The following is a 13,424-nucleotide window of genomic DNA, read 5'->3' as shown; positions in this document are numbered from 1 at the left end:
CTGGGATATAAAACCTAACAAAGGATCTCCCATGTGCACAAAAAGGAGGGCGGGATGTTCCTAAGTGGTTCCCAGGAAGACTGACCTTCTGAGTACTCAGCGGGGAGGGACTGTGCACTGGGGTACATATGCTGTGTTCCTGCCATCCTGGGTACGCCTACTCACCAGTTACCCTTCCTTGTTGAATAAAGCCTCATATTTTGCTGACTTCTTGTGTCAGGGTCCACCTTTTGGTGGGTAAGGTGGTCTCTGCTGGGCTTACTTCCTGCAGCTACTAATTCCAGCTTCCTTCTAATGTGGACCCCCAGATTCATTTCCCAGCTCCTGGTTTCCATCTGGCCCAGTCCTGGCTATTACAGGCACCTGGGGAGTAAACCAGCAGATGGGAGACCTCTGTCTCTGTCCCTCTGCCTTTCAAATAAAAAATAAATTTAAAAAATTAAAATAAGACAGCTATATGACAGCAATTATAATTCTCTGTTGATGGACACACATAAAAATGTAATTTGTGACAATAACAGATACAAAAGGGTAGGACAGAACTATAAAGAAGCAGTTTTGTATACTATCAAAACTAAATTGATATTAGGGCCAACACTGTGGCGCAGTGAGTTAAGCTGCTGCCTGTAACGCGTGTATCTCTATGAATGCTCATTCAAGTCTGTGATGCTCCACTGGTGATCCAGCTCCCTGCTAATGTGCCTGGAAAAGCAGTGGAAGATGGCCCAAGTGCTTGGGTCCCTGTTGTTTAATATTTTAGGGTTTAAAGAAAGTGAGGAGGCAGCCATTAAAAGCAGGAAAGACGGCCAGTGCCGTGGCTTAACAGGCTAATCCTCTGCCTTGCGGTGCCGGCACACCGGGTTCTAGTCCCGGTTGGGGCGCCAGATTCTATCCCGGTTGCCCCTCTTCCAGGCCAGCTCTCTGCTATGGCCCGGGAAGGCAGTGGAGGATGGCCCAAGTGCTTGGGCCCTGCACCCGCATGGGAGACCAGGAGAAGCACCTGGCTCCTGGCTTCAGATCAGCGAGATGCGCCGGCCGCAGCAGCCATTGGAGGGTGAACCAGCGGTAAAAAGGAAGACCTTTCTCTCTGTCTCTCTCTCTCTCACTATCCACTCTGCCTGTCAAAAAAAAAAAAAGCAGGAAAGACTTTTACTGAGGATGGAACAGCGTGGAAGAGGGTAAGTGAGGTTCCTGCTCAGACAGTGAGTAGGGGTCTGAGAAGAGATTCAGCCCTCCAGGCAGTGGGCAACAGCCTACTTATGCTATATTTGGGAGGGGGTCATCCAGACATGAGAGACCCATGCCCACTGTGATGAGGTGGGTCTGAATGGGCAGAAGAGCCCTGATTTACAATGTATGAATTTGTCAGTTTGGTATGTCCAGGTCAAGTGGGCAGCTTTAAGAGCCAGAGCTGGCAGAACTGCAATCCATAAAATACTATCCTAACATCCTCAGGGTCATTCATTTAAAAAAAAAAAAAAAAAAGATTTATTTGAAAGGCACATTTACAGAGAGAGAGAGAGAGAGAAATCTTCCATCTGCTGTTTCATTCTCCAGATGGCCTTAACAGCCAGAGTTTCCCACGTGGGAGCAGGGGCTCAAGCACTTGGGCCATCTTCCACTGCTTTCCCAAGTGCATTAGCAGGGAGCTGTTTTAGAAGCAGAGCAGCTGGGACTCAAACCTTTGCCCACAGAGGGTGCCAGTGCCACAGATGGTGGCCTTACCCACTATGCATAGCACCAGCCTCAGAGTTATTCTTAATTGAGTCTTAGTTTGCCTGCTGTGAAGTTAACTATTTGTGTCCCAACAGCCTAGCAAGTCTTAGCACTACCCATGTGGGAGACTCAGGATTCCAAGCTCCTGGTTTTGACCTGGCCCAGCCTGTGTTGTTGGGGCTATTTGGGGAGTGAACCAAAGAATGGAAAAAAAAAAATCTCTCTCCCCCTCTCTGTAACTCTGCCTTTCAAATAAATGATCTTTGAAAATAAAGAAAAAAATAAGTTATCAAGTAAAAAATTAGATACTTAAAAAAAAAACTAAATTGGTACTAATCCAAACAAGATCATTGTAAGATGTTAATCGCAATCTCCAGGACAACAACTAAAAATAAATTAATTAATTAATAATTGGGGCCGGTACTATGGCACAGTGGGTAAAGACACCACCTGCAGTGCCGGCATCCCATATGGGCGGCAGTTCAAGTCCCAGCTGCTCCTCTCCCGATCCAGCTCTCTGCTATGGCCTGAGTCCTTGGGAAGTCCCATCTGGAAGTCCCAGAAAAAGCTCCTGGCTCCTGGCTTCAGCCTGGCTCAGCTCCAGCCATTGCAGCCATTTGGGGAGTGAACCAGCAGATGGAAGACCTCCCTCTCTCACTCTGCCTCACTGTAACTCTGCCTTTCAAATAAATTAATATATCTTTTTAAAAAAATAAATAAATCTTGAAAGTGATTTCCTGTGTGTTTGCCTCTGTGTGTTGCTATGTATTTGTGTTTGAGGAGTAAGAATAATGTGGAAAAGAGGGGATACAAATGAGATTTTCTAGTGTACACATTTCATGTAGCTTTGAGTTTTCTGAACCATGTGACTACATTACCTATATCTAAAAATCCTTTCTTCCTTGCCTTTTGCTTTTTTAAACAAGCATCTGTGGCCACACTCTACAATTTGATAATAAAGAGAGCAGAAGACGAGGGAAACTACAGCATACAAAAACTATCATCTTATTAATAACAGCAAGGAAGTTAACACAAGAAGGAAGAAAAGCCCATTGAAGGAATCCTGAATGGAAGAAATTCTTTGCTCACACCAGGGCCTGCCCTTACCTGGACAAGTGCTTTGAGGGTATGCTTGCTCCACTGACCATGGCTCCTCTCCTTGTTCCAACAGCGAGATGACCTCAGGCTTGGTGATCTGATTCCCTACACATGAAGGAAAAACGTGGGACTTGTGTAAAGCTTTGGGGGAAGCCAAACAAAGCTTCTCCTACCCATTCCTCCCTGTGACTTTTCAGTGGGGCAGACTAAGATCAGTTCCTCCCACTTCAAGCTTCCTAAACATTAGGAACTTGATCCCTAATCATCAGGGTTCGAGATCATCTCACACTATCAGAAGCAATGACTTGATCAGCCCTTGTCCTGACTGTCGAGAACAGCTTAACATTTTAATCTTTTTAGTATTTTGTCTATTTAACACCAATGGATGAACTCTTTACATAACACAGAATTATTCCTAGGTGTTTAAATCCAATTGAAAATTGATCCCCCAGCCGGCGCCGCGGCTCACTAGGCTAATCCTCCGCCTTGCGGTGCCGGCACACCGGGTTCTAGTCCTGGTCGGGGCGCCGGATTCTGTCCCGGTTGCCCCTCTTCCAGGCCAGCTCTCTGCTGTGGCCTGGGAGTGCAGAGGAGGATGGCCCAAGTGCTTGGGCCCTGCACCCGCATGGGAGACCAGGAGAAGCACCTGGCTCCTGCCATCGGATCAGCGCGGTACGCCGGCCACAGCGCGCCGGCTGTGGCGGCCATTGGAGGGTGAACCAAAGGCAAAGGAAGACCTTTCTCTCTGTCTCTCTCTCTCACAGTCCACTCTGCCTGTCAAAAAAAAAAAAAAGAAAAGAAAAAGAAAATTGATCCCTGTTAAAAATAAAAGTGGGAGTAAGAAAGGGAGGAGATGTACAGTTTGGCACATGTTCCCTCTGACTTACCCCTAAGGGTAAAGCTAAAAATTTGCCATGGGATCCAAATCCCATTAAGTTGGCAGGTACCAATGCCATCTTGCTAGTTAATGTGATCAGTTTAAGTTCATAACTGATCATAAAGATAAGATTAAGTGTCACAGGGATCACATAAATAAGACCAAGTGTGTGCTAATAATTGATAGAATTAAAAAGCAGATAACAATCCAATATGAAAAGCAGGACACATAGAATGACAAATGCTGTACATAGCACTCTGGCCTGAGAATCAGCCCTTAAGGCATTTGGATCTGGCTAAAAAGCCCATGAGAGTATTTCAGGCATGGAAAGCCAAGACACTGTGGCAAAAACTGACCTACATGAAAGATCTCTGTGAATGACATCCCGAGGAAAGAATGGGCCATCAAAGAAGGAAGTACCTTTCTCTGAAGGGAGGAGAGAGCCTCCACTTTGATCACAGCCCTGTTTAAATAAAGTCGGAGTTTGTGGACTCAAGAGGCTTCCTTAGCCTTGGCAGCTCATGACAAGAGCCTTGGATGATCACTGACGTCATAAATAAGAGTGTCAATTGTTAAATCAATAACTGGAGTCACTATGCACTTGCTCTCTATGTAGGACCTCTGTCCTTAATGTATTTTAGTATGAGAATTAACGGTACAACCAGTCTTCAAACGGTACTTTACACTTTGTGTGTCTGTGTGGGTGCAAACTGTTAAAATCTTTAGTATAGAGTTGATCTTCTGTATATAATTAAAAATGAATCTCAATTAAGAATGGAATGGGGCCGGCAGCGTGGCTTAACAGGCTAATCCTCTGCCTTGCGGCGCCAGTACATCGGGTTCTAGTCCCGGTTGGGGCGCCGGATTCTGTCCCGGTTGCCCCTCTTCCAGGCCAGCTCTCTGCTATGGCCCGGGAAGGCAGTGGAGGATGGCCCAAGTGCTTGGGCCCTGCACCCCATGGGAGACCAGGAGAAGCACCTGGCTCCTGGCTTCGGATCAGCACGATGTGCCGGCTGCAGCAGCCATTGGAGGGTGAAACAACGGCAAAAAGGAGGACCTGTCTCTCTCACTATCCACTCTGCCTGTCCAAAAAAAAAAAAAAAAAAAAAAAAGAATGGAATGGGAAAAGGAGTAGGAGGTGGGATTGTTTGGGGTGGGAGGGCAGGTATAAAGGGAAGAACTGCTATAATCCAAAAATTGTACTTATGAAATTTATACTTATTAAGTAAAAGCTTTCTATTAAAAAAATAAAGTATATAAAGCTAAATAAATAAATAATCATCTCAGCACTCCTGAGGCTGGCCCTGACCTCAATAGCTCTTAAACATCTTGGGCACCTGCCTTACCCACGGACAGCAGATGTCCATAGGTCTCCAGCATCACATCTCGGTACAGAGTCCTCTGAACAAGGTCCAACTGCCCCCATTCTTCTTGAGTGAAGTCCACTGCCACATCCTTGAAGGTTACGGGTTCCTAAAAGAACACACATGTTCCTTTTCAGCCAGGACCACTCCCTCCAATGTTTCTTGGGATTGGGTGAAGCTCACGGCCCTGGGGAAAGGGGTCAAAACGTAGGACTATCCAGGATATATGCAAAACTGACTGGCATATGTCAGTCCTACTGGGAACACCCCAGGGTCCTGCATTTGGGATGTGATCTTGGGGAATCAGATACCTGGGACCAAATAACCACAGGAAAGATGAGCGGGTCTCTCCCATGACTCTTGCCCAATTCTAGTGACCCTGGCTAGTGTGGATAGGATTCCCACATGGACAATGTCCCCTCCTTTCAAAATGCAAACATATAGCAAGGTCTAGACCTATATCTAGCAGATATAGACACAAGCACTGGTCACAGGCCAGAGACTGGCATCTATGTGGATCTAGGACCTTGTAGGGTGATTTGGACATTTACAAGCTGTCTTCCCATTCACGGTGTGGATGCTTGCATTCCCAGATCATTTATGTCCAAGCGGAGCTAAGAGTGAGCAGGACAGCCCAGACTACCCAGGCCAAGAAGAATCAGTTACAGCAGCAGTCAGAAGCCCCTGAAATAGGAGCAGGCATTTGGAACAATGGCTTAACTTTCTACCTCTGGGACCTACATCCCATTTCAGAGTGCTTGGTTTGAGTCTTGCTACTCTGCTTCCAATCCACTTTCTTGTTCATGTACATTTTGGGAGGTAGCAGACAAAGGCTCAAGTACTTCAGTCCCTGCCACCATGTGGGATATCCATATGGAGATCTAGGCTCCTGGCTTTGGCCTGGTCCAGCCCTGGCTGTTACAGGCATTTGAGAAATGAACCAGCAAATGGAAGATCTCTCTCTCTACCTTTCAAATAAAAAAAAAAAATTAAAGCACCTAAATTAAATAAAACCCAAACTAACGTCTTTAGAAAAACCAGAGGGAAAGATGAATGATAACCCAGGTCTAATTTTTACAATGACTACATCTCTTGTCATCCTTGTAAGAAATCAACGAGTCTCATGTACCTGAGCATTTCTGGGGGGAGTGGACAGATGCCTCCCCTGTGGTGGAGAGGTTGGCTTCTCGGCCCCCCACAACCTGTCCATACCTCACTGTCTGGAAAGCAGCTTTCTGATCTACCTCCATTATCAGTGCAGAACCAACCCTAAGGCAAACATCCACTGAGCTGAGACATGTGCCGTGCATCATTTCCACTCCAAGGATCCTCTGGGCAGCGCCCCTACTCTTCACAGCTGTGCCACTTCTACGCAAATAAGCTCTTTCCCATGGCCTGCCTTACCTGTCTCTGTCTCACAGCTACACACTGAGCATCACTCTCATCTGGCTAGCCTTGCTGCTTAGTCTTAAGCTTACTGACTTTGACTCTGCTCATCTGAACTGCTCTTCTCCACCTTCACACAATGACTGGCTTAAAACAAAGACTTGATTTTGCTCCAAAGACTCTCTTATCCAGAAAAACCAACTCCTGCTGACAAATCCCACTCACACAGTCTTGCGGCAGCCCATGGACTTGGTGATCCATATGGAAGCATTTTGGGGCACGGATTCTTATTTTTGCCAAGCTCTCTCCAAGATTCCTGATGCTGTGCAATTGCAAAACACATGGTGGATTTCTGCTTCCACCTTCTCTGACCTTCCCCAACACTGAGGTCATCCATGCCAGTTTCCTGGTTGTCCTCTTATAGACCTGCTCAAACTTCAGAGTCCTTTATGGCTGCAGCTCGTATGTTAGGAGGTTAACAGAAACTTCTTAAGTTTACATACAACACACAGCCAGAGATGTACACAAAATCTAAATCTGACGTACGTTCATAGCACAGTCACACCTGAGGGACAGGACAGGAGGGCTCTGGCCCTGTGCTCATCTCCCACACCTTCACAGGGGTGGGTAGCATTGATGTCCACCTACACTTAACAAGGTCCAAACCCGCATGCTGGCACCTGTTAAGCTGGTGGACAGGACCACAAACTTCCCTCCACTCCTCCTAAGATCTCAACAGAATTAGTATATGTTTAGAAAGGAATAGAAGAATCACATCTCATGGACTCAAGAGGAATAAAATCATTAGTGGTTTTGCAAGCCCTAATAAAACAGTGGACACTGGCAATGACCATCAATGACTGCTGAAAGGCAGACAGGGATTGGCTTGACAATTGCTGCACCTAACAATGCTTATCACCCAAAAATGGAATAACCAGACACTATGTGCCCACAGGCGCAACACAGCAGGAAGGGCCCAGCAACACTTAGGAGGTACTCCCATCAAAAATACCAAATGAGGGAGGCATTGCAGCACAGTGGGCTAAGGTGATGCCTATAACACAGGCACCCCAGATCAGAGTGCCATTTCAAGTCCTGACTGCCCTGATTCCAATGCAACTCCCTGTTAATGCACCTAGGAAAGTAGCAGATGATAGCCTGAGTACTTGGGCCTCTGCCATTGATGTGGACACTAGGATGGAGTTCAAGGTCCCTGCCTTCAGTCCAGACCAACCACAGCCATTGCAGCCATTTGGGTAGTGAATTAGCAGGTGGAAGATTCCATATATTCATATATGTTTGCTCTTGCTCTCTCTTTCTCTGCCTTTCTCTGTCACTCTGCCTTCCAAATAAATACATCTTTAAAACAAAACAAAAATACCAATGAATCTGCTCAGGCCTCTAGTCTAATTTCCCTATATGGGAAAGGCCAACTCATTCAATGACATCACAAATGCTCAGTAAGACAAAGGACTAGATTCTTCAGCATATAAAGCACACACTGGGCTTTGTCTGCATCCTGATTTGAGCAAACCGACTCTAAAACACTCTGGGGGCAAGTGAGAAAAGTTCAAACTGCACTGGGTATTAGGTTAAATTAAGGAATTGCGATAGTGAGGAATTACTGATAATTTTTCTGGGTTGGTAAAGGTATTGTGGTTATGTTCCAAAAGGTACATATCTCTTAGATACACATATATGAATAAAACCATTTGAGGGCAAAATGATACAATTCTAGGATCTGATTTAAAATGCTCCAATTTAATATAAAGGTTGTGTGGGGACAGCTAAAAAGGAACAAAGGTGAAAGCTGGCTGTGACTGACACTTATGAACATGGGTGCTTATGGTAGGCTGAAGAATGACACCGTTCCCCCACAAAGATGGCCATGTGCGGATCCCAGAACCTGGGACTATTACCTTATTAATTAAAGGGACTTGGCAGATGTGGTTAAAATACAAGTGTCAAGATGGGCAAGTATCTTTGATTATCCAGGTGGGCCCAGTGCCATCACAGGTTCCTTACAAGTGAGACTGAGAGGCAGGAGTCAAGCCAGAGGAGAGGTGATGATGTACGCAGAGGTCACAGTAAAGCACCTTAAGACAGAGATACAGGTGGCCTTCAGAAACTGGGAGCAGCAAAGCAACAGATTCTCCCTGGGCCTCCAGAAGGAATACAGCCCTACACCCATGTGGACTTCTGAGCTCCACAACAAGAGAACAAATTCATATTATGAAGTTTGTGGTAATCTGTTACAGCGGCAACAGAGAACTAATGCAGGCTTCATGTTTGGGTTTATAAAATCTCCTGAATTTAAAAAGGGGAAGTAGAGAAACATCCCCCAGCTCGTGAAGAGCGCATCAGCACCTGGAGTTCCACACACTGGCAAGATGCACAGCAAAGTGAGGCTGACCAACTAAGCAGACCAGAGCCACTGCAACCAAGCAGAGGCAGGGCCATCTGCAGCGGTCAGTACCAGGACAGGGCCTGGGCACCAAGCTTACACAAGACAGTGAAGGTAGCAGGGAGAGGCTGAAAACAGGACAGCTTTGTCAGCCACCCTACTTTGTGGGCATGACTCCCGGTATCACTGCACATCTCGCTGGCAAATCTCCCAGAGGTCTTCTCACACTACAGTGTGAAGTGTGGGAGGTACTCAGGCTGAGTACTCAGGTTCAGATCTCATCAGTCCCGGTTGGCTACGGGTGCCCATGGGCTGACAGCTCAGGAAATTAGAAGCAGCACTGCTCCACTGGTCCTTGCTCACAAACAGCCACAAAGCCCAGAGTACGACTCTTCAGGACCATGGACCAGAACTGTTCAAGAACAACACAACAGGACTCTCAAACAGCCCATAGCCCTTCCCTGGTAAATATGGACAGAACAGAGCAACCAGGACATGAGGCATACCTGCCACACAGTCGGACAAACCAAGTTCTGCAGGCAAGAGGACACAGAATCCAGACAACAGTCACATCCAACCTTCAGTGGACTCTTATTCTTATTCTCAGATTTTCAGGACAGAGAAATTCCAGGCTGCTGTAAGAAAGGCTCTCTCAGAGAACAGGAATGAACTCACAGAACATGAAGAAACAGAAGACACAGCAATCAGCTCAGGAGGCTCCCGGGAGAGGACTGTCAGTAAGAACAGGGTCCCCAGGCCTCCCGCTCTCCACCAAGAAAAGGATGTGGGATATAGAGACTAGAGACAAAAGGCCCGTAATCTAACAGAAGACCCCAAAAGAGAATATAAAGAACAAGAGAGAAATATTTATTTAAAAAAAAAAAAAAACTCTTAAAATAAGATACAAAAAAAACAATAGCCATAAAGACATACATTTGACAAAAACATGCCAAGAAGTATTTGGCTGAAAAATGCACCATTTAAGACAAGCTACACACTGAGAACATAATTCACATATGGCTAAGAAACGAGATCCAGAATGTGTGTCAAATACCTGTAATTCAGTAAGTCAGGCTCTAGAAATCTAAGGAAGGAAATACAGATGGCCAATAAAAGTATCAATCACAAGCAATTAAACAAAATAACACAATATGCTTTTTCTGGTCTTTAGCTAAGCAAAAATTTGTCCAGTGCTGGCAAAGCTGCAGGGAAATGGGGGCTTTTTCCCAGATTAAGACGTGGCTTTGTCCAGTACAAGATGGCCCAAGTCCATGTGGGAGACCTGAAGAGGCTCCTGGCTCCTGATCAGCGTAGCTCTGGCTGTTGTGGCCTCTTGGGGAGTAAACCAGTGGATGAAAGACCTCTCTCTCTGCCTCTGCCTCTCTGTAACTCTTTCAGAGAAATAAATAAATCTTACAAAAGTAAAAAAAGTGACTTTGTCCCACTGGAGTGCCATGTGGCAGCACTAGCAATATTGAAAACTCACACCCAAAACTCAGCAAAATTGAGCTTCTATGGGTGTGCCTAGATACAATTCCACATGTACAAAGTGGAACCACAGGAACATTCACACAGCTTTGGCTGGAATAGCAAACACAGTGGTGGGAGGGAGTACATGTAAGCATCCATAAAGGAATGGATGAACATTGACACAAGTGCACCTCTCCAAAAGTATTACATGGCAGGGCAAAGGGAATAAATCTGGTCTAACTATCATCAGAGATGGACCTCAAAGTTTAACAAAAGAAGTTACAGAAAAGTGACATGTAAAAAACAAGCAAAACATTTATTTAAAAACAAGTTTACCTTTGTATGAGTATGAAAATGGATGAGATGATACACACTGAATCCACAAGCAGCTGCTCTGAGAAAGGGTGAGAATGTGATTGTGGACTACATAAAAAAGGAAAAAAGCTACTAAAACACTAAGAACTGTTCAGAGTGATTGGGGGTGATGTTTGCTTAGTTACTTTATATGCTTTTCTGTAATTGTGGAATTTATCAAAATAAAATTTAGAATTAGAAAACATTTGCAGAATGGAAAACAAGGTTATTAAACCAGGAATGTGAACTAAAAGCAGTCAGAAAAAAGACCTGTCAGCTGAACATGCCCCCAGCGTCAGGACCCACAAACTGTGGAGGCTTCAACTCAGGGATGGTAAAGGACACAATGGATACTTTTAGCCCAGAATTGCCAAGAAAAATGAAAAACCAAGAGTCTGGAAGGAAGAAATGGTAGAAGACAAGCATCTGTCTTACCAGCTGTGGAGAAGGGCCCTGTACAAGTTGACAAGGAAACACATGCTTCCGTTATCTGACGCTGCAGGTGAGGGTGCAGAACACAGAAAGGCACTCCCGAGGAGGAGCAGGCCCTTGGGTCCCACTGGATAACCCAATGAACTGAAGATTTTCAATCACATGCTAGAACGACTTGCAGAGGGCTCACCCAAGTTCTTGAAAGCATTCTTGCACAGAATCACTTTGTACACACATACAAGCTTCCATCCGAGCATTCTAGAGCACTTCTCAGAATCTGCTAACCCATCCACTGCACATTTAAACTCTGCAAGGGGCTGAGAGGGGCCAACAGTGCCGAGATGGCTCTCAGCTGGTTGCCTGACAGGATCTTGATAGATGGCTCATTATCTGAGTTTCCTCAAAGTTGGCCTCTTTATCAAATCTGAGGCAATGTCAGTTGGACTTTGTGGTAGAATTCACTACTTCAGAGCAAGTTCTTTACAGATCTGGGAAATGTTAACTAGACTGCACATCCCTGAGTAGTACCAGGGATGGGTGCAGAGTGTTACTGGCTTTTTATGTGTGTTTGTCAAGCAGAAATCCTTGGTGGGTTGTTAGAGGGATTTGAGAGTGTTTCTGTATTTGAGGAGACTGGTGGGGTTTTTAAGTGGACTGGAGGATCATCACTACTATTATCTTTCCCTATTCCTCGAAATGACTGTATCTAGGTTTCTGCTGGCTGAAACTTCACTATCAAACAGGTTCCTAGAATGCACTATTCAGACAATGAGGGATGACAGTACTTGATATTTCTCAGGTGGATGCTTTATTTCAGTCAAAATTTAATTTGGAAAGAATAATACAGGGACATGGGATTCACCTGTGCTCCTGAAGATCAGACCTTGCTTAATTAAAAACTCACATGATTCAAGTCCAAGTTTCCCATAAGAAAAAAACCCAGAGTGTGGGGAGGGGGCCAGGAACATGTTCTCAGAAATCACAACTCTTCAGACATTAATGTGTGTTGTTATTTTAATTCTGTTTTATTTTCTCAGCATTAACTCTAATAATTCTCAGAAACCCTTGCATAAATTAACAGCAGAATGCAGCACAGCAGTTAATCGGGTTTCTTCACAGTAATTTATTACAGCTAACTTCTGTCCCAGGAGAATGATTCAGGGCCCGTCTTTCAGCCTAGCCTAGCTTCTGTTTTAGAAACTAAAAATGAATATATACATTATAACAGCAGTAAACTTCACAGTCACCCAAATTCTAATGCCAAACAACTACCACCCTGCACCACTCAGTTCAAGCCCTCTGCTTCCCGGGGACAGCAGCGCTGCCATATGCAGTTCATACTTACGATGCACTTCACCTGTCAGAATCTGTGAAAGGTTTTATTATTTTTTTTAATTTACAGGAGGCATAAAGTTAAGGAGAGACGAAATTTAAAAAAATTTTAATATCACATTATTTCACATTTTGATTCATTTTTAACTTACAACTAAAATATCTAAATAATGAAACTATTTTTCTTTCTCTTCGCAGGAAATCAACACAGTAAATGTAAAGATTAAGTAGTAAAAGCTTCCATTTAGAAATATGGAGATAATCCTAAGAAACTGAAAACAGGGACTTAAAATGGCTGTTTCTCAGTCATGGAAAGAAATACTGTTGCAGGCTACACCTGGATGGTCACTGAACACATTATGCTCACATTTAAGTGAAAGAAGCTAGAAGTAGAAGGTCTCATATTACATGACTCCATTCATCTAAAACAGGCAACCCCACAGAGACAAAAGCAGATTGGTGGTTACTAAGGCCTGGGAGCACAGGGAATAGGGAATGCCTATGAATGGGTACTGGACTTCTTTCTGGAGTGATGACAGTCTTCTAGAATTAAGATACTGGTGATGGTTGCACAATTCTGTGAATAGACTAAAGACCAATGTGTATACTTTAAAAGAAAAGCCTTTATATCATGTGAACAGTATCTCAATAAAACTATTGTAAAAAATTCTTAGGTGGCTACCTCTGGTATGAAGGCTGAGCAGGATAAAGGGAGATGGCACCTTTCCCACATTAACTCCACTGTCCTGTTTCAGGAGCCACAGTTGTGCCAAGTCTTAAAGTCCCCTGCTTCAACTCCCTTCTATGTGCCTCTGCTTTCACTCTCCTCCCCAGTCTCATGGATGGGTCAGACAAAAGCTTCCCAAAGCCTCCTTCCCTAATACCCACAGAGGCATCTGTACAACCACATTCTGGACTGTGGACCTCCTGTTCCCAACACCAGCAGGATGGAGTCCCAGCCCTGCAGCAGGCATTCAGGGCCCGGCTGGGT

General features: G+C 44.8%; 1 protein-coding gene across 10 annotated transcripts in view; it reads right to left on the bottom strand.

Moving 5' to 3' along the window:
• Positions 1 to 13,424, bottom strand: part of ZNF606 (zinc finger protein 606) — a 31,752-nt gene that overhangs the window by 14,568 nt on the left and 3,760 nt on the right. For 9 of the 10 annotated variants that reach the window (XM_062177437.1, XM_062177439.1, XM_062177438.1 and 6 more), the window contains 2 exons: positions 5,038 to 5,164; positions 2,824 to 2,919 (listed from right to left, as the gene is read on the bottom strand). In XM_062177437.1, the coding sequence (XP_062033421.1) occupies positions 2,824 to 2,919; positions 5,038 to 5,164 (223 nt within the window). Of the gene's footprint in view, positions 1 to 2,823; positions 2,920 to 5,037; positions 5,165 to 9,351; positions 9,418 to 13,424 lie in introns of those variants that run through there. The other variant, XM_062177441.1, reaches the window with a different exon arrangement.

This window comes from Lepus europaeus, chromosome 19 (assembly GCF_033115175.1).
Source record: "Lepus europaeus isolate LE1 chromosome 19, mLepTim1.pri, whole genome shotgun sequence".
NCBI lineage: Eukaryota > Metazoa > Chordata > Mammalia > Lagomorpha > Leporidae > Lepus > Lepus europaeus.
Note: the sequence above shows the minus strand (reverse complement) of the source record. Positions and strands in the feature narration are given on the sequence as shown.